The 20328-nt window shown below is 56.0% G+C and overlaps 7 protein-coding genes across 7 annotated transcripts; 3 read left to right on the forward strand and 4 right to left on the reverse strand.

Moving 5' to 3' along the window:
* Positions 1-238: 238 nt before the first annotated feature.
* Positions 239-1140, reverse strand: LY79DRAFT_248313 (uncharacterized protein). The gene has a single exon (XM_060551825.1). It carries the CDS (start codon positions 904-906, stop codon positions 340-342), a length of 567 nt encoding a protein of 188 aa, XP_060419251.1. The 5' UTR covers positions 907-1140; the 3' UTR covers positions 239-339.
* A 2635-nt stretch (positions 1141-3775) lies between these two features.
* Positions 3776-6679, forward strand: LY79DRAFT_505712 (uncharacterized protein; the record flags this gene model as incomplete). The annotated part of the gene is made up of 2 exons (XM_060553651.1): positions 3776-5567; positions 5616-6679. The coding sequence occupies 2 exons, from the start codon at positions 3776-3778 to the stop codon at positions 6677-6679; spliced, it is 2856 nt and encodes a 951-aa protein (XP_060419252.1).
* A 434-nt stretch (positions 6680-7113) lies between these two features.
* Positions 7114-7500, reverse strand: LY79DRAFT_665752 (uncharacterized protein; the record flags this gene model as incomplete). The annotated part of the gene is made up of 2 exons (XM_060563116.1): positions 7114-7281; positions 7369-7500. The coding sequence occupies 2 exons, from the start codon at positions 7498-7500 to the stop codon at positions 7114-7116; spliced, it is 300 nt and encodes a 99-aa protein (XP_060419253.1).
* Positions 7501-8633: 1133 nt separating this feature from the next.
* Positions 8634-9569, forward strand: LY79DRAFT_575763 (S-adenosylmethionine-dependent methyltransferase; the record flags this gene model as incomplete). The annotated part of the gene is made up of 2 exons (XM_060559735.1): positions 8634-8686; positions 8798-9569. 2 exons carry the CDS (start codon positions 8634-8636, stop codon positions 9567-9569), a joined length of 825 nt encoding a protein of 274 aa, XP_060419254.1.
* Positions 9570-10063: 494 nt separating this feature from the next.
* On the reverse strand, positions 10064-12334 carry LY79DRAFT_575764 (armadillo-type protein; the record flags this gene model as incomplete). Its single annotated transcript, XM_060559736.1, has 8 exons — positions 10064-10435; positions 10480-10817; positions 10866-10966; positions 11020-11279; positions 11331-11822; positions 11875-12026; positions 12080-12185; positions 12269-12334. The coding sequence occupies 8 exons, from the start codon at positions 12332-12334 to the stop codon at positions 10064-10066; spliced, it is 1887 nt and encodes a 628-aa protein (XP_060419255.1).
* Positions 12335-13782: 1448 nt separating this feature from the next.
* LY79DRAFT_248566 (phenylalanyl-tRNA synthetase) lies at positions 13783-15930 on the forward strand. Its single transcript, XM_060551827.1, has 2 exons — positions 13783-13990; positions 14073-15930. The coding sequence occupies exons 1-2, from the start codon at positions 13938-13940 to the stop codon at positions 15826-15828; spliced, it is 1809 nt and encodes a 602-aa protein (XP_060419256.1). The 5' UTR covers positions 13783-13937; the 3' UTR covers positions 15829-15930.
* A 1393-nt stretch (positions 15931-17323) lies between these two features.
* Positions 17324-20148, reverse strand: LY79DRAFT_623209 (protein-tyrosine phosphatase-like protein; the record flags this gene model as incomplete). The annotated part of the gene is made up of 2 exons (XM_060562076.1): positions 19789-20148; positions 17324-19702 (listed from the first exon to the last, which is right to left on the reverse strand). Exons 1-2 carry the CDS (start codon positions 19801-19803, stop codon positions 17324-17326), a joined length of 2394 nt encoding a protein of 797 aa, XP_060419257.1. The 5' UTR covers positions 19804-20148.
* Between the last annotated feature and the right edge of the window lie 180 nt (positions 20149-20328).

Here is a 20328-nt window from a genome sequence, read left to right on the forward strand (position 1 = left end):
AACAAACCAGTCGACATCCCGGGACCATTGGACCCCGCCATGGTGCTCACACCTGCAACTGTCAGCCTTGCATCAAGCATGTGCCCGCCGTCAAAGTCTTGGAGGAGAAGCGTCGAAACAAGAGATTGTGATGCATAGAGACACTCGCTGCTCGTTATGTGAGCTGCGAAAGAGAGGGTCTGTCTGTCCAATAGGGAGGATGCCTGCACGGTGAGCGCCGAAGCCAGACGACGCATAAAAGCCCGACGTGTAGATCAGTCGTCTCGACGTCACGTCGACTCCCAGGAAGCCAGCCCGCTGATACAGACACATGATGCCGCAGCATGAGCATGAAGCTGATCACTGGTCTTGTCCAGAGAGAGTTGACATGCAGGAGTTGGACGGGCTTTGTCGAGTGGTTTGAGGTGTTGTGGGCGGTGAGATCTTGGCCGCAAGAGGCTTGGATCCCGCCCCCCCATCATTCCCGGCACTTATTCCTCCTCTGCTTAGGTGAGCCGAAGGGGGTTCCGTCTCTGGTCGTCCCGGATCCGGACAAGCGCGATGGACGAGAGAGCTGACACGGCTCCCATTCTCTCTCACCCATGAGATTTTGGCATAGTTTTGGCCCGCTCCTTTCCCTTGGGTTTTCGTTGCTATTATTAGTAGCACCTGTGCCCACGCCCAAATTGACTTTTTGCCCAAGGGAAGGGTAAAGGGTCCCCTCTCCACTCGGCAGATCCCTGTGAGCACCGGACGCTTGGCTACACTAAAAGAATGAATGCGTTGCCCCTGTAACAGACAATTTGATGGCTCGGATGGCAGAAAGTATACTTCAGCTCCGGTAGGATGGCAATCAGCGTACGGAGTAACGAGAGGGCCCTCTGCCAACAACAAATAGTACGTAGTAGGTAGCCTGAAAGGGCCCATATCAAGCTCCCATGACCCCGGGAGGGAAATCGCGTTTGTGGGCTCCGTTCCAGGCCGTTGAAACCGTCATCTCTCACGACCCAATCCAAATGACACACCATGACTCACTCATGCCAGTTGGCCGCGAAGTCAACGTTGTACGCAGCTCGCCAACCTGGCGAGCCTTTGACTGGGCTTACTGTTGGCCCTGGCCGTCCCCTCGGCGGTAGGCTGTTGGTGGTTTCTTTCCCCGAGGGATGCCCCACCCGAGCTCTCTACCTAGGGCCGAGGTTTGTTGGTACAGCTACGAATATAGTAGCTAAGCTTCTGGAGTCGAGCGAGGTTTAGACGAAGGGGGTGGTCGGAAAGGCTTAATAATTGCTGCGATATACGCTGGAAATAGCGTTCGCGAGCGTGGATGCAACCGGCGCTGGTCGAGGCCACTCGTGTGTTTTGCAAGCATAAACCAAGAGCCACCTGGCACAGCCCTTAGATATATGCCTTGCTCTTTGCCGGGAGACATGCTTGAGCGATGCCAGCAAAGCCATTGCTGTGCTCGACTGATGCGGGGCAGAATCGCGAGGTGGAGAAGCCATCAGGCCTTGGCCAAGAACGTGGTGAACTAGGAGAGCTCCCCACCGAGGAATTTGCCAGAGGAGGGGGCAGCATGCAGCACGAAGGGCAAAGAATCAACCCTGGCACTCTGGAGCCTCTGCGACAAGGTTCTCTTAGGGCTGAGCTATTCAGCTGAACGAGTCGAGTGGGAGGAGGGGGTGATTGAGGTAAACAACACCAAGTGATGGCCCCTCGGAATACTATGGTTTCCTGGCCGGTGTCGACATACCAAGGCATCTCTGCCTAAGATGCGGCAGAACATCAATCATCAAGGAGTCGCATGATCCGTGGTTCGCTCAGAAATCGAACGCCCGCCGAAGGCGAGCATAATCGACATGCATGGGGGCGGTCTTGCTGGGAGGCCTGGGTGGGTGGTGGTACTACTAGTCTAGGTAGCAGCCCTCCCCCGGTACCGTACTGAGGGGCCGAGACGGCAACGGAGGCTGAACGAGGGCATGGCTGCTGGAGGATGTCGTCATCATCGTCGTCGTCGTCGTCGTCGTCGTTGTTGCTGATAGCAGATGGGTTGGTGGATGGAGCCTGTCTAATCCCTCGATGCTTACTACTGTTGCCCGACCCCTGATGCTTTTTCATCCAGCAGAGAGAGGCGTTGCTGGTGCTGACTGTTGGCAATCAATGGCTGGTCCGTCTTGCTTCCCGCAGCCTTTCCGCAGGTTCCGAATATCTCGGGGGTTTCTTCTTCGAGCCTCCGGTCCGAGATCTCGTTTCGTGAAATATCCCGTGTTTGCACCCAGTCCGCAGTGGGAAGAAGGGCCGCCGGTGAGAAAGGAATTGATCAGCCCTATCCTGGCGTGCCATTCCAACACAACGCTATTCGCCTCTCTCTCTCTCTCTCTCTCTCTGTCTCTCATCCTCCCACGTTAATATGATTGACTCCCCGCTTCCACATTCCACCCAATCTCGTCGAGTTTGCCTTTGACATCCACAACTGTCCACTAGCGAAACCACATCTCCCGTTTGCTGTCGACACGTTGTTCGTCCCTCGTCCGTCTTCGCCGTCTCAGCCGTCGGCCCCAGAGGAATTGCATTTACCGTCTCGGCAGCAACTTGAACGTCCCTGGCGACGCTGATCGAAACCTATCTGCGTTTCACTAAAGGACCCCAGATCCCTCCCTGCAGCAGCTGGAGCGTGTCGCCCATTCCCCTCCCTCGAGGGGCGAGTCTTAATCGCCGTTCGTCTGAACAGAGGCACCCCTACTGGTCAGCAGAGGTAGGTAGCTGGAGACGAGCAAAGACGGCAAAACAGGACCAGATAAGCAACTATTTCCACCACCACCACCACCACCCCCTTTGGTCTGTTATCGCTGTTCGGGAATGGTATAGCGCTGCACCCCAGGATTGGTCGGGCAGAACGTCAGCCACCGGCAAACGAATCAAGCCATTGGCACCACCCTAGCAGTAAGCCATCAGCGACTCCAGCTCTCTCAAGGACAACAGCTTAGCACCACTTCGGATTTGACTTGTGCACAGCCCCAAGGCAGCCCCTCTAGGCAACCCCAGACCTAGCACGGCATCCGCTTTCTGTAGCTTGGATAGCCAATCCGAACCCACCAGTCTGGTCTCCTGCCTGTTGCTCTACTGGTGCTCCTTCCTGGCGGGCATCTGCACACGTACGTTAGATTGAAGTCGAGTGAGAAAGTGGACAGACAGACAGACAGACAGGGTCGCAGACGCATCTGCGGAGGCGCAAAAATAGGAACAGGGGACCAGCAGGGCGGGCTGATCAATCTCCCGTCCTGTCATCATCCTCTTGCTTGCCCTTCTGACTTGCCGCTCGTTGTTGCTGTTGCCGTTGCTTTCTTGCTGTCTTCAACCTCGGACTTGGACCGACAAGAGACAAGAACGTGAGCGACACTGACTGATCTGAGCTGAAGCGAAACTTGTCCTGCCGCCCCCGGAGCCCAGCAAGCTGCACGTTCGGCCCACCGTTCCCCGTCTTGTGTGTGTGTGTGCCTCTCCGCTACTCAGTACCAGGTCACTCGTGGACTGTGCCGTTCCGCAGGTCAAGTAGGTAGAGAGATAGAGGGGGAAAGAGAGAGAGAGAGAGAGACAGTTGCCGGTCTGTTCTTACTTGTCTTTCTATTTTCCGGCCTCGCCGACTTGCTTGCTCTACACGCACACACACACGACGTCAGTTCATTACTGCACGATCGATCCACCCAAACAAGAAACAGAGGGACAAAAAAAAAACAGGTTGCCCTGACTTGCTTTACCCGGGGTTGCGGCGGTTGCGCACGACGATATCGCTGTTATAATGCCGACCTTCGGTCGCATTGGACGGCACCATAACCGTTCGCAGCAAGCACTCGTTGATCAGGGCGGAGAAGTTGCCGGCCCAGCAGCTTCACATTCTACTGCTACACCTGCGCCGCCTTCAGGGTCTGCTGCCTCCGGTCCTGGTGCTCCTTCCTCCTCTTCCTCCTCTTCCTCGTCTCACCCTTACCCTTACTCCTCGTCACTCGCTCCTGCCTCTGGTCCTCCCGGTCCTGCACCCGCGCCCGTCTCGAGCGCAATCACCACCAACGCCGCCGCCGCCGGCGCTAATAGTCAGATTACCCCCCATTCAGTCTTCTCGACTGCCTTCGGCTCCAGCGAATCCTTCGACACCCACCAAACCCAGCTGACCCATCAACACCAACATCAACACCAACAACCACAACTTCAACACCTCCAGCAACAACAGCCAAACCTCCCACAGCAGGGCCAGCAGGGATCACCTGCGCTGCCCCACGTATATCCCCCTTCCTCAACCTCCGCCGCCGCTACTGCCTCACGCAACTCTCTCCTGCTGCAGCACCAGAACCCGCCCATTGCCGATTTACGCCAAAGGAGTCAGCAGGATTTTGCCGATCCCCAGCCACAGCGCTACCAGCCTGCTGTGGCCCCTTACCCCAACAACAACAACAACAACCACCAATTCACTACTGCTGCATCCAGCTCCGTCGACAATCTGAGAGCATCTGGCAACAACACCTCTCCTGCTCCCCTCCGAAGTCCAGCTCCGTCGCCAGTTCCGCCACCCGCCCCGGAGAAGCGCTCTGCGCGAAGGCTGCTCAAGAACATCTTGGGCGGATCGGGCCGCGACCACCACAACACCCCGCCTTCCCAAACTACCCCGCCAAACTCCTACGATAACACTGCTGGTCTTGCTCGCCGGCCATCCAAAAGAGTGTCCAATCCGCCACCCGCAAAGACTGCCTTGTCCCAAAGGGCTTCGCAGCTGTCTTTGGATCGACAATCCGTTGACTGGCCACTTTCGGGTCCTCATCAACAACCTCCCCAGCTGCAGGGCGTTGGCGAGATCGAGGATCACCGCTTGGCACAAGACCCTAACATAGATCCCCGTCTACAGAGCCCGGAGCCCAACCGTAACTCCGTCCGATACGTGCCAGCCGACTTCGAGGACACCTCCTACGACGATTCCGTGCACGGAGACCGGCAGAAGCAGCAGCAGCTTGGTCACCAGCCTGCTTACGATCCCTCGCAGCAGCAGCAGCAGCAGCAGCAGCAGTACCAACAGATTTCCCAACAGCAGAGCGCCCAATACCAAGCCGGGCCGCCTGCCATCTATACCAGCCACCTGGGTGCCGGCTCGCATCAAAATCCCGAGACCGTCTCTCAGTTGTCGCATGAGTCGCCTGTCACTGATTCAGACGCTCGCTCCGCAATCGTTCAATCTACCCAATCCTCCCCCGCAGTGAGATACGCTGTGCATACCACCGACAGCCCGCAGCCTCCAACACTTCCTCCTTCCCAGCAAGGAACACCTCAGCCTCACCAGCAAAATATGGCCCCCCCCTCCGGAGGTCCTCCCCCAATTCGGCGGTCGCAAGAGACGGAAAAAGCACTGCGCAGCCAGGTCGACGCACCTTCCGGCCCGCCGCCGAGCTACAGACAAAACCCGTCAATGCCTCCTGCTGCTGGCGGCGCTGCTGCAGCTTTCCGGCCCGGCGTTCCTCAAGAAGCAGGGGAGCAGGGCAGAAACAGCCCCCAGCCTTCCAACCCCGATCGTGATGGCGCGGACCCCGATAAGTTTAAGGAGCTCTGTAAGGCGTACACAGGCCACGCACCGACAGTATGCTAACAGCTTTCAGTGACTAAGTATAAGAATGTAAAGCGCCTGTACTTTGACGGCAAGACGCAGATCGAAAACCTCAACTCTCAGATCGAGCAGCTGCAGAATGCGCTCGCGAACCAGCGCATGTCCCAATCGCGCACCGCTCTTGACGACAGCGAATACATAACGAGATTCAACCGCCTCAATGGTGCCATCAACAACCTCTCGTTCAACATTCGAAAGGACTGGCGTACAATACCGCAGTGGCTGGACATGTTTGTCAGTATCGATGCGCTCAAGACCGGAAAGCAGGAGATGACAGCAGTCGGCCGCGCCGTCATCACAAGATGGATTGTAGAGGAAATCTTCAACAAGTGCTTCCACCCTGGCCTCAACTTCGATCTCAGCCGGCAATTGAAGGAGATTGAGCTTAACATACGACGCTTCTCCTACACGATGACCAGCCAGGAAGAGTTCGACGCCCTGACGACCAAGGTCGTCAGCTGGCGGATGGCTACGCTGGAGGGTCTTCAGCGGGTTCTGAATTCGCCGGAAAGTGCCGACAACCGAGCGGACTTCACCCGCATGTGTACGTCCAACCTCACAGCGACCTTGTTCCAGTACATGACAGACCCACCACCCGCCGGTGTCGACGGCAGCGCCTCCATGATCGTGGAGTTGGCCGTCGGCATCGCAGCCAACCTTCCACTCGAAAGCAGAGATGTTGCGATCAACTACCCCCTGCCCGGAGACCCCGTCCAGCCCAACATCATGGACGTGGAAAAGACCCCGCTCCCGCCCTTGGATGCCCCCAAAGCCGAGGGTGAGGCGGAGGGTGACGAGGGAGACAAGGATAAGAACAACAAACCCCAGCGGGCCGAGAAGAGCAAGAGCGGTATGTTCACTACTATACTCGGCGGCGGAACGCACGCCGGCCGCAAGGGCAGCACTGCGTCGTCAATCGTGCTCGCAAGTACTGATGCTGCCCCTCCCTCAGCTCTTCCACCCAAAGACAGCAATGTCGTGCGGCTTGCAGGCTTCCCAGCGGTGGAAGTTCGGGGCCGCCAGGTTCTCGTGAAAGCTACTGTGTGGACGATTTGAGAATGCTTGCTTGGGATGACGAATAGACAACGAGGGGTTATATGCCTAGGGACTCGGCAGCAGTTCATATAGAGGAGCAACCTCCTGGATGATGGGTATTGCATTTGAAGTTTTGGTGGCAAGGGGCACGAGTAGGCTGAAGGACGATACTGGGACGAAAGGGGGCTGGATTCAATCACCTACACGGGAAAGAGGTGACGTTCACGACTGAAGGCTCACATCCATGCCAGAGAGGCATGCCTGGGTGCTTGAATTCTCTTTGGGGATAAGAAGAGGACCTTGATAGTTGCCAAGGTACCTTGAAAATTTCTCGCTCGCTCTCCATTCTTTACATTGTCCACTGTGCGTCGCTCCTCCCCTCCCTTTCTCTCAGGTGCTGCCAAGGTATCCGCATCGCACTTCGGGTTTGAGACTTGATTCCCCCTTGGGCTCGATCAGTACGCAAGAGGCACCGTCGAAAGGGCACTGCCGCGCTCGTCAGCCTCCAGCCCTGTCTTGTCAGAGTCGTTGTGGACCGGAACGCGTACCCTGTTGTAGTCGGCCGGGCAAACCTGGGCATTTCGGCCCGGTAGGTTGCACTTGTTACTCGTCTGCGTGCAGCTCTGCGGCGTACGCAGTCAGCCATCCTCACGCATCCTTTTTTTTTTTTTTTTTTTTTTTTTTGCCTTTTGGGTTCCGGCCGGACTTACACCTCTGATCCTGTTCTCGTCCTGGCCGGACGACTGCCGCGCCGCGAGGAGAGCTTCGCGGTCGAGCAGGCGTGCCGAGACGGTGCCGCTCGCGCTGAGGGCCACGAGGAGGACGATACGGAGGGTGTGCATGAAGCCGGGTCTTCGTCTTCGTCCTGTGATACGGCACGTGCTATGCCTCGAGCTCCTGGGCCACCGGGTCCGTCGAGCACTGCCTTCGAGAGAGAGGGATTCGACTTCCTTTTGGTGCGAGGGGATCCGATAACGATACTGGCGGTTGATAAGCGAGTGTGGTGCTGCGCGAGTCTAGTCAACGTTTAACAGACACGCTTCCGAGGAAGCGGGAGACAGGAGAGGAAGGGACGGGGAGCAGAGGCGTGCGCGTGGGCTATTCTATACAGGCAACTCCGACTCCAGACGAAACGCCACCCCGTCCCCTTTGCCGTGCTCGTACGTATTTGGGATTGAATAAGGGACGATGCCCTCATATGCCTTGGAGAAGGTGGACACGACATTGCTCACTGGCCACCAGCTCGTACGAGAAGGAGTTTCATCACACAGACCGTCTTGGTCTTCCTCCCCTCCCCCCTAAATGGAACGCGCTCATCTGCCAACGTCACTGCCGAAACGGAGCGGAGGCAGGGCGCGTGTAGGTGCAGTAGCTTGTCTTGTCTGGTTCGTACGCACGCCCCAGGTAGCCGACGACGTCAATGCTCATGAACGCCATGCTCTTCCCCTTGGCTATCCGAAATCGCACGGTCAACTGCCACTTTCCCCCTCCCTTGCATAAGACGTCGGACTGGTGGCCGTCCTTCTGTCATTAAATGTGAATAACAAGCCTTCCATAGCCAAGCCCTCCCTTCTCCTCCCCTTCCTCCTCTTCCGTCGTCACGTCACGTCATGTCACGTCACACCACGTCGCACCCTCATCATCTCTGCTCGACTGTATCGACATGCACACACTGACAGCGGTAGAGTGTTAGCCGCTGACCCCTCGTCCATTTGCAGGTACCTAGTGCACCTTGCCCCGGACATTGAGAGTGGGGTCGGTTCCCCTTGCCTTGTATCGCATACCGCCTTCCTCTTTCGAGTAGCATTGGCAAAACACCCCGCCAAACCTATCCGCGATGGCATCAAAAATCTGGGACGTTGAAGATGTATGTGGGGGTGAGCAATACGGCCAGAAGGACCACGCTTGATTTTTTTGAAGCCAGAAACTCCCAAAGACACGCAGCTCGTAATTGACGGCTGAAAACGCGCCCATAATGGCTTCTAAGCCTACTCACCTAGAGCCCTCCAAGCTCGGTACAAGAGAATAGTCGGTCCACCCCTCCCCCCTCCCTTTCCAGTTGATGCCCCGGGGAGGGGGCATCGCAAGCCAAATCCGATCCTCCTACCATTACCGCAACTGACACACCAGACCGAACAGCTGGTCCAGCCTCTACACTACCGAGCTCACGAACAACGCCTCTAACCCAGACGACCGCGGCACCGTCTGGTTCGACGACTCGGACGCCGAGTCCAAGCTCCTGACCTACCTCGAGGACCTCACCGAGTCCGCCCCCTTCGACCACTCCATCCGCCAATCTGACGCCTCGTTCCTAGACCTCGGCTGCGGCAACGGCTCCCTCCTCTTCGCCCTCCGCGACGAGGGCTGGGCTGGCCGCGCCCTCGGCGTCGACTACGCGCCGCAGAGCGTCGAGCTCGCCCGGCGCATCGCCGCCCGGAGGCAGGCCTCGTCCTCGTCCTCCGCAGACCAGGAAGACGAGGACATGGCGGACGCGGGGGAAGGCGAGGAGGAGGATGGCGAGGCCAAGGAGCCCGAGTTCCAGGAGTGGGACGTCCTCAACGGCCCCTGGGAGACGGTCCTCAACGGCGTCCAAGCCCAGGGCTGGGACGTCGTCCTCGATAAGGGCACGTTTGACGCCATCTGCCTCAGCGACGAAAAGGACGCCCGCGGCCGGCGCATCTGCGAGGGCTACCGCAGCCGCGCGCTCTGCCTCGTCCGCCCAGGCGGCCTGCTCCTCATCACGAGCTGCAACTGGACCGAGGAGGAACTGAGGGCGTGGTTCGAGGGACCCGCCAACGAGGACGACATCGGCCGCTTCGTCGCCGTCGGAAAGGTTGACTATCCCAGCTTCACGTTCGGCGGCGCCAAGGGTCAGACCATCAGTAGCTTGTGCTTCCAGAAGCAGATATAGGCCGGCTCATCACGATGCCACGAGTTAGACGAATGAATAGCCCATCAAGATACCCAAATCCATTGGCACAGTGCGGCTGTAAGCACACATGACACCTTTAGTCAATGCTCCTTTTTGTTGCGTCGCGTTCCCGCTTCTGACAGCTGCTGGTGTATCATACATTGCGTTTCTCGTTCAGGGAGTGGTATCGATCGGTGGCGGCGCCCGCCCTTGTATCCATCCTCCGATACCCCCCTTAACTCAGCGTGCAACCTATGCTCTAGGACCGTCCCTTTCGCCAAGCCCAAACCATCTGAAGATGCGCGCACACCATTCTGTCTCTCTCTCTCTCTCGTTCTCTCTATTGTATATTTTTTCCTTTTCTTTTCCGCAAAACCTTAAAGGCGAGCCGAAGGAGCACCAAAGACCGGCATATGTTGGTCGATGCATTCAAGGGAGGAATATTGGAACGACCCGGGTAAAAAGATTGGGAATTGCTTCATTACGTTTCTCATCTATGGTGATGTGTTCATAGGCTCGCCAGTGGAAGGTCCAGAAACGCTGTTCGCGGACGTTGTGGCGAAGTACCGCACGTCGACATCGTCATCCTTTTGCAGCTTCTCCAACTTGGGGATGACGCGCGTCTGGATCAGCTCCATACCTCTCGGGGATGCGGTGAAGCTGTTGCCCTCCTTCTCCAACGAGTAAATGGTGCCCTCTTCCGGCAGGCGGCGCAGAACGTCAATCAGAACGCCGTATGTCTTGGCAACGTTGAAGCGGATGTTAGGGATCTCGTCATCAACGAGCTTGTCCAGCATCGGGAGGATCTTGTCAGCAATGACATCAAGGCTCACGACCGAAGCGAGAGTCTGCGACTTGTTAGCACACTTGACATGACACGGATGCTCTGTAGTAAAAGTGAGCCACTCACGGTGATGGCGAATGCGGTCGTCATTCGGTAGAGGTAGTTGGGGTGGTTGCCCATAGCCATAACCTTGGGGATGATCGCCTCGCTTGCCCATTCAACCCCGAATACCTCGGTGAGCTTCTTCAAGTTATGCGTCGCGGCCTCACGGATCGAGAAGACCGTGTCGCCGAGCCAACTCATGCACAGGTTGCTAAGCTTCTCATCGAAGAACTTGACTCCGAGCTGGCTTGCAAGGAGAGGGATATACTCGATGATGGCCAATCTCACTCGCCACTGCTTATCCTCGGCAAGCTGAACGATGGCGGGGAGGAGTGACTGTGATAGTAGGTCGATACCGATGACTGCGGACGATTAGCAATGCGCCTCCGCCGAGAACAAAGCTCACATACCCTGGTTAACCAGCTCCAGCTTGGAAATGATGTGAAGGCGAACTTCGGGGAACTCGTCCTTCAACATCTGCAAGAACATGGGCAGCAGGTGGTCGATGGTCCTGTTGAGGCGTCAGTCATGTCTTCTTTTTACTTCAGCAGCCAGGTCACCTACTCTTGCTTGCCCAGTATGGGGGCAAGACCGCTAATCTGAGTTCCCAGAGCAGCTCTGACGTGCTGGGAAGTATCGGATACAAGGTCCTCGACACTGCTCATGATATCGTTCAAGAGGACGGTTCGGTCGACCAGAGCACAGAACCCGGGTATTTGTCCAGCGATAGCAGTCCGAACCTCTGCCTCGTTGTCCTTGAGAAGTTTGACGAAAGACGGCACCAGATCTCTTGAAACAACCTCTTCATCGACGGCCTTGGAAATCTATACGCGCATTAGCGTAAACTCATCACCCACAGGAGGACTCCGTCCAACCTTCTCAAACCTGTCGGCAATCATGTACCGGACCCTCCAGCTCTTGTCCTCGATCAGGTTGCGCAAGGAGGTGAGCAGCACGCCATGGCTCGACTGCTGCTCCTTGGGCACGACTTCGGCGATGGAGATGAGGATCTCGACGGTGAGGAGACGAACACTGTCCTGGTCGTCTTGGGCAAGGTGCTGGAAAAGGGGTATCATCTCCTCGACAACAATAGCAGCCGGCATCTCCTTGACGAACTTCGCGAGGTTGGTGGCGGCTTGGCGTCTGACCATGGGCGTCTCATCGTGAACAAGCTGGCCGAACTGCTTCCGGAGCTCTTCTTGAACAGGCGGGGACACCTTCTTGTAGGGCGTTGTGAAAAGGCCGCAGCCAGACACCTTGGAGGTGAACCAGTCTGCTTTTGACAGTCGGATGGTCAAGGGGATGAAGTATTCTTCGACTTGCTGGGAGGAGAGCTCCTCGCAAATCTTGTTAAGGGACTCGACGGCCTGTTTTGGTTAGGCGACGTGACTTGGTCGGGTGGAGCAGGGCAATAGCTACCTTGTCCCGCACGACAGGCTCCTCGATCGCAGCGAGGTTCTCGAGGGGTGAGAGGAGGACATGACCCCATTGGGGGCCTCCAACGTACTCGATGAAGTTGCCCAGCTCGCCGCTGAGCGCGACCAGTACCTCGTCCTCATCCTCGACGGATTCTATTGGTTTGTTTAGATATTGTCTCAGACGGAATAGGATGCGCGACACATACCGTCGAGGAAGGGAATCAATTCCTCTCGCGTGCGCTCGGCGCCCAAAGCGAGGGCGATGGTGGAAAGGCGGTGGATGGCATTGAGACGCAGGAGGACATCGTCATGCTGGGTTTGATAGGTTAGCAATGAAGTGTGCGCCGGGGGATGGGAGGCTGGCATCGGGGCTGGCCAGGCAGTCACCGCCATACCTTTAGCTCATCGATGAGGACGGCGATGGGGTAAAGCTCGTCCTGGGTATTCGGCGCGTCTGCCATGGCGAGCGAGAAAGCACAGGCGCGTCTATCGATGGGGGGGCTCGAGCGATGTTCAGGAGAGTCGACGTCTTGGTTTTCAGCGATCGAAGTGGATCGCGTGCGAGTGATGCAATGGGTTGGTTGAGGGCGAGCGGCGGTCGTTGTGGGATGGGGGTGGGCGGGCTCTGAAATCCGAGACGATGCAACCGGGGTGGTGGATGGTAATTACTATCAGGAGGTTGCGGGCATGCAGACCACGCCACTATCCGACGGCGGGTTGGCGACAAGTATGAGTTGGTTGTCGTGGTGAGAAGAGAGGATTCGTTCGTGTGGGAGTTGGCGGAGGAGAAATGTGGTGTTGATTTGAGATAGGTAGCGACAGCACAAGGCACGGAGAGGGAAGTTTGACGCTTCGGAGGTCTCTGCTTCTGGTGCTGTCCCACCCGGCCAGCACGCTACTGTACTTGAATTAGAAGAGGCGTCAGTGTGGTGACGGGGAACAGCAAGCAGTCCAGGGCGTCTAGGAGCCCTGTATCTGTGACTACCTAGATGAGCCGCCTTAGGTAAGGCTGCCAAGGTACGTACCAGGTCTTCTTTGGGCGGTGGGAGCAGTAAGGCAGGGGTACAGGGAGATGTGGTGCTCTGCCCTTGAGATGAGTTGTGAGGGGCTGTTGCCTCTGAGGAGCTGAAGAGAGAGGGTTTACTAGCACTGACGTATCTCTTCCTTCGACGCACGGTAGGTAGGTACACTACTTTCTAGACCTTAGGCGTCCTTCTTTGACAGGATGAGGACATGTTCGTGCAAGAAACGCGACGCCTGTAGCTATCTACCTACAGGTAGGTTGCACCAGATGTCTTTACTAGAGAGATCCCTTCTGACCCTTTGGTTGGCAAGTCTCCCCGGTGACCAGCTGAGGGAGGGGTCACTTGAGATGCAGCTAAGGCACCTAAAATGTCTACCCAACCAAGAGAGTGGCCAACGAGAACTACATGATCATGGGCATTCCCCAAAGCAGATTTAGAGCTATGAGATAATGACGTAAAGGTTCCAAGCGTGTTCATGCATCGAACAAAATCAACTATCACTCTCAGAGATGGTGAGGCAGTTATGAGCTGCCATCCATCAAACTTTGAACATCAATGATAGCTATCACTATCTATCCCGACTTCGTCTGTTGATGACGAGCCTGCCGCCGCACTGGTCGCCAGCTGTCATCGGCCCTGTTCTGCACCGAAGACGTTTGCTGCATCTCGTCCAGCAGTAGCAGCTCTGCGCTGCCGGTTTCGCCTGGCACGGGCCACTGGAGTGACATCGGACCCTGGAAAATTGAGATGCCGAGTCCTGCCGCCGCTTTTGATGCCCCTCAACCCCGCAGCCCCTCAAACATTGTGCGGGAACGGGCAGTGAGTGGCCTGAACGACTCCCACCAAGCCCGTAAAAGCAGCAAGTTCATCCCGCCTGCGAACCCCCCCATGGGTGGTGTTGCTTCACCTCCGAATATCCCCAAAAATCTGTGACTCAAGGCCATACTAGGAGAAGGAAAGTGACCATTGCCCGATCCTCTCCTGCCCTCGACGACCGACGGACCTCTGTATCCTCGAGAGAACCTCGCCAATCCTCACCATGCCTACCATATCCGTCAACAAGTACGATTTGTACAAGGCCCTGGGCCAAAAGTAAGTTGCGCCGCCAGTCGCACCCACCATATCACGACCCCGCCATCCCGAAATGTCCCTTTTGCTAACCATCACCACGCAGCTTCACAACCCAGGAGTTTGAAGACCTCTGCTTCGAATTCGGCATCGAACTTGACGAGGACACCGAAAATGACGAGCGGCCGATTGTCAATGGCGTGCAGGAGCCGCCCCAACTCAAGATCGAGATCCCAGCCAACCGATACGACATGCTATGCTTCGAGGGAATAGCACTCATGCTCAACATCTTCAGAGGAACCGTCGCTGCGCCCAACTACAAGGTCGTCGCGCCCAAGAACCCCGAGACCCAGGTCATCACCGTCGCCCAAGACACCGGCAAGATCCGACCCCTCGTCGCCGGCGCCATCCTCCGCAACATCAAGTTCACTCAAGAAAGCTACGACTCCTTCATCGGTCTCCAGGACAAGCTGCACATGAACCTGGCGAGACAAAGAACATTGGTGGCTATTGGAACCCACGACCTCGACACGATACAAGGCCCTTTTACATATGAGGCCCTGCCGCCTAGGGACATCAAGTTCAAACCCCTGAACCAGACCAAGGAGATGAACGGCGAGGAGCTCATGCAGTTCTACGAGGGCGACAAGCACCTCGGCAAGTACTTGCACATAATCAAGGACTCGCCCGTCTATCCCGTCATCTACGACAAGAACCGCGTTGTCTGCTCCCTGCCGCCCATTATCAATGGTGACCACTCCAAGATCACCGTCGACACCAAGAACGTTTTTATTGAGATGACGGCCACCGACGCCACCAAGCTCGACATCGTCTGCGACATGATGGTCACCATGTTCTCGCAGTACTGCTCCGAGCCCTTCACTGTGGAGCCCGTCAAGATTGTCTCCGAGCACAACGGCGCCTCAAGAACGACACCCACCCTGGCGCCCCGCAACATCGACGTCGAGATCGACTACCTCAACGCCTGCACTGGTCTCAACGAGTCACCCGAGACCTTGTGTAAGCTTCTTACCAAGATGGCCTACATCGCCAAGCCTTCCACCAAGGACAACAACCTATTGAACGTGTCTATCCCCGTCACCCGTGCCGACGTGCTCCACCAGTGCGACATCATGGAGGACCTGGCTATCTGCTACGGATACAATAACCTTCCCAGATCTTCTCCTAACAAGAGCGCAACCATCGGCGCTCCTCTCATGATCAACAAGCTGGCCGATATTGTCCGGACAGAGGCCGCCATGTCCGGCTGGAGCGAAGTCATGCCCCTCATCCTCTGCAGCCACGACGAGAACTTCGGTTGGCTCAACCGAAAAGATGACGGCAAGACTGCTGTCAAGCTTGCCAACCCCAAGACTGCCGAGTACCAGGTTGTCCGTACATCTCTGGTTCCCGGTCTCCTCAAGACCATCCGCGAGAACAAGAAGCACAGTGTCCCCATCAAGATTTTCGAGTCGGCAGACGTCGTCTTCAAGGATGAGTCTCTGGAGCGCAAGGCTCGTAATGAACGTCACTTCGGTGCCGCCTGGTACGGCAAGACCAGCGGCTTCGAGGTTGTTCACGGTCTCCTCGATCGCATCCTCCTGATGCTCCGTACCGCCTTCCTCACCCATGACGAGGGTCTGACGGCTGGCAAGAGCGTCGACTTCAAGGTCGTCGAGAACCCCAGCAAGCCTGACGGCTACTGGATCGAGGAGATTGACGAGGCTACCTTCTTCCCCGGCCACGCGGCTGCCATCTACCTGCGTCTCGGCGGCAAGGAGGCGCGCATCGGAGAGTTCGGCATTCTGCACCCCACTGTGCTGGAGAAGTTTGACTTGAGGTTTGTTTCCGAGTCTTCATAGCTCTCTGAATTGTAGAATACTAACTTGTGCACAGATACCCCGTGAGCACCCTCGAGATCAACCTCGAGGTCTTCTTGTAGTGACGAGCATGATGGGATATGAGCATGACGAATGGCTGCGGTTCGTTTAAAATCGTGAAATAAGAAAAGGGAGACTCAGCTTGGCGATGGGTGGTTGAATATGGACTTTGTTCTTTACACCAGACTAGCTGATCCGATGCCCAACGAAGCAATAGACACAGGGGGAAAAAAGAGAAGAGAAAAAAAGATCATTGAACAAAACCCATTCCCCTACAGTGATCATTATTGAAGACTTTGTGGCGTAGACATCATTTCGGGGCCAACAATCGATGCCCCCTGTATAGGCAAAGAAAGGCATGCCCTGGCGTCTGGGGTCCAACATGCACCCGTCCTTGACAACTGTCACCGATGGACTAAGAGGTTGTTACTTGGAAAACTGATTAGAATTATGGAACTGAGAGTACAGGGAGTTCAAAATCCAAGCGGTCCTATATAATGGATCCCCCCCAGCGTCTCTCTATCTCTCCGCCCTCTCACTCTCTCATCTGTCTCCATTCCACTCAAGCCGCTCAATCCACGCCTAATTTTCTTTTTATTCCAGATTCTTCCCATCTGAATTACCGTGTATGAAGCCGTTTCTGTTCGTTCCGTTTCGTTGCGTCTTGAAGCCCCCTTTACCGCTCTTGGATGCAAGTTGTCTTCTAATTCTGCTGACCTGACGCCGGAAAGCAGACTGTGCAAATGCCGGTTCCGGCATGAGCAACGTTCCGAAGCGAAGAAGTAGGGTAAAAAGGCGAGGCGAGGCGAGGTGAAGAGTAAAAGATAAAAAAAAGTCGTAGTACAAGTACAGAAACGCCATTGCGTTGTCGTTATGGAGCCGTGAAACACTCCACCCGAATTCCCATACCGCTTTTTGCTAGAACCATCCGTTCATTCTTTTGTAGTCGTAAGGTGGAAAAATGCATCGGGTCCCGCCAAACTCTTGAAATATTGAACTAGGTTGTGGACCGCTTGTCCATCAGGTCGCACTGCTAATCGAAGTTCATAGACCTGCCGTTCTCAGCAGACAAGAGTTCCTCTACACTCGAGCCCACCATAATGAAGAGACCGCCATTGGTGATCTCACCCGTCGCGACGCACCCGAGGGATTGGATGGAAGAGGTGTCGGAACATGCATCATCTTTGGCATCTCTCTTAGCGACGCCATCCACGAAGTTGATCGATGTACCAGAGCGGATACTGTTGACTGACGTATCCTCGATCAAGACGCTCTTCAAGCTGGTCAAGCTCTCGATGCCAAAGTTCACCATCCCTTTGGTCCCCCATGCCCAGACTGATTCGTCATCCCAGTCACTCATTGTGTAATTCGGGTCATCCCAACTCTCCTGGTAGAAGAGCTCAGCGTCAAGCATCATGGTCTTGTCCGTCACTTCGATTGTGTAAGGCGCTTCGTGCATGTGTTCGAACATGACGCCCTATGTCATTTCCCGGAGCTCTTGCTCGGTGCGGCTTGTAACTCTCGAATTAGACGCCGGGCTAGCGTTGCGCCCGCCGAGATTGGTGAGCATGCCGCTAACGTTCTTGCCGATGTTCAGGCCGGCGATGCCGTCTCTCAAGGCACTGAAGGCATTCGAGTTCTCGGCCGATACACTTCGGTGCAAAGCCGGTGCCTGTCGCTCTTGTCGACTAGGGGTAAGTGTCGTATGCGCCGTCTCCACGGCTGCAAGAACGGACTGGCTGGTGGGCAGAGCCGGCGGCGGCTTGGGGCTCGAAGCTTCTTGAGGCGGGGTGCCGGGCTGGCTGTCTACGTACGATTCCTCAGTAGATGGCTGGAAGTTGGCCAGAGCCGAAGCTCTGTTGACTGCGGCGGCCGCCACAGCGTTCAACTGCGAGTTCATCTCCTCGTCGGTACGGTTGAAGAGCTGATGCCACCAGCGGATGTCATCAAGGTTCGGCTTGATGATACGGCCACGGTCCTTAACGTACTCGTCAATGGTGGGGTCGTACTCCTTGTTGGTGAACTCCGGCCTCCGGGACAAGAAGTAGTCCCACACCGAAGCTGTTCGCTCGGACGCTCTGGCTTCAGTCCTCTGCTTCTCGGAGTTGTAGAGGAATGTACCGTACTGGCAAGAATAGAGATGGTAAATCAGACGGCGAAGGAATCTCTCGTTGAACTCGAATTTGGTTGGGTTCTGGCGGAGAAGCTGATACACACAGTCCAGAAACTGGTGGAAGACGGGACTGATCATTTTCGGAACCGTGGCCTCATCTTTGGCGACCTTTCCCGTAGAACCCTCAGCGACGGCTTCGAGGTCAGCCGCTTCCTCCTTGTTGGGGTTGAAGAACTGCCTAGCGCCAGTAAAGAGATTCTGGAAGGCATCGTCACGGCCATCGTTGTCGCCAGGCTGGACTGTTGAGCCAGCCATGCCATCCTTCTGGACAGTGAACCAGCTCTCGTGGTTCAGGTGGCCAGATCGAAGCCTAAACATGTGGCCAAACGATACCCAGTCCTTCTCAACCAGAACGATGAAACCCTCAATGGTCCGGTAATAAGGGTCCAGCAGAATCTGGGCAAGAGCACTGAGCTGGCTGGTTCTGTCCCACCCATCGGAGCAGTGGATTAGGACATGAGAGTGCTTAAACCACACCTGCCGGGCAACAATATCAGCTCCGTTCAGGACGGCTTGCGTATGTCTCAGCCAGCCAGTCGAAGCCAAGGCATTCTGGTCCGGGGACAATGGGGAGATGTCGGCGTCTTTGAGGCAGTCTACAACTTTGGCCAACGAGCTCCTCATGACGTGGATGTTCTCAATGTTCATGAACGCCTTCTTGGCGCCAGGGTATCTATCCATCGGCTCAGATCCCATGCCTTGAACTTGATTGACCATAGCGTTCACAGTAGGTCTGGCATCGACAATCATGTTGGCTTGCTGGGCGCCGTAAATGAGTCGCTTGCCCTTCTCGTCATACATCTTGGGTTCTGCATCTGCAATCGCCTGCTCCTCCAGCCTGGCCTGCTCCGAGAGCTCTGACTCATCCAAAGAGTTCTTCTGAGAGGTGTCTGACTGGCTCCGGCGGGGAGGCTGATCCCTGTCGATGCTGGTCCGGGGTACAGTTGGAGCGAATGAGGCCATGACGAGCTTCTCGTCCTGGATATTGTTCTTCCTGGTGATGCCCGACAAAGGTTGGGCGCTACGAGTGATGGTGCAGTTATTGGCTGGGTGAATGTAGCTAAGCACTGGGATTCTGTGTCGCGATCGGTACTCCTTGGCGTACTTCAGGACATTGTCAGAGATGGAAGAGGGGACCACCAGAATAGCGGGGTAGGTATCGCAAAAAGTGTAGTCCTTGTTGATGTTGGTGATTCTCCATCCCTTATCTGCTGACTTCTCGCTGATGCCCTGGCGGCGGAATTCGGCTTTGGGATCATAGATCTTCCAGCCATTAACTTGTCTCTCAGCCTTGGAGCCCTTGTGGCTGAAAGCAAAGAGGTTCTCAATGGTGCCGAGCTTGCAGGTCCTGAGCTTCACGAACTCAAAGACATCTCGGGCAACGTTGTTGTCTTCGAACATGAAGGTGACAAAGATGAAGTCGCGACAGCGGATGCGAATAGAGCTGTGGATGCCGTGGTTCGGAGGCATGAGTCGGAGGGTGCAGTGTGAAAGGATGGGGTAGGTAATCCATGATTCTCGGTGCTTGGGAGGAGGGAGAGGCTGGCTGTTATGATTGCTGTCGTCCTTGTTCTGGTCCTTGAGGGGAGGCAGCGGTGCGCAGAAAACGAGGTGGAAATCGGTGAGTCGCAGAGTGCCGACCGAGGTAAGGCCTCCGTTGATGCACTGGACGTTTTTTACTACCTAGTTCAGGACGCAACATAGTCAGCTTTGTTTCTTCCCCTTTTCCATGCTGCCAGGGAGCAACTGGAAGAGCATGTGCAACTTACCTTCCTGGCCTCCATGGTGAAGTGCTATTGAAGATGATGCTTCTTTGAGCTACTGCAGCATGGCTGCGTGCGGAAGGTCTAGAGGGGTTGACGGTTTGTAGGTTGAGATGTTCACTTGAAGGAGAGCAGCTGAGACGCCGCGCAACTTCAGTGAAGAGGAAATAGGAAAAAGAAGAAAGAAAGAAAGGACCGCGATGGAGAGAAGACAAGAAGGGAAAATCAATGTAACTGCGTAGAGTTGAAGTTAAAGAGGTTGCGCAGGGTAAGGTTTGGAAGGTGAGGTAAGGTTGGTAGCGTAGGGGGGTTGTCACGGTGGTCGGCGGTCCAGCAGTTTGGCTGACGCTTCTGGTCGTTGCAATGTGGGCAGGTGCAGGCGCAGCAAAAGCAGGAAGGGACGGCTGATCCAGGTCCCCACTAAAAGCTTAGCGCGGGGCCGAGAACAGAGAGCCGACGTCACGCCTTCCAAAGAGTGTTTGGCTATGGAATGCCAGGGTCTTTATGTTCAAAATCCACCTTCGACAGCTGGATGTCCACGACCTG

The sequence above is a fragment of the Colletotrichum navitas genome (genome assembly GCF_030913465.1).
Source record: "Colletotrichum navitas strain CBS 125086 chromosome Unknown LY79scaffold_4, whole genome shotgun sequence".
Taxonomy (NCBI): domain Eukaryota; kingdom Fungi; phylum Ascomycota; class Sordariomycetes; order Glomerellales; family Glomerellaceae; genus Colletotrichum; species Colletotrichum navitas.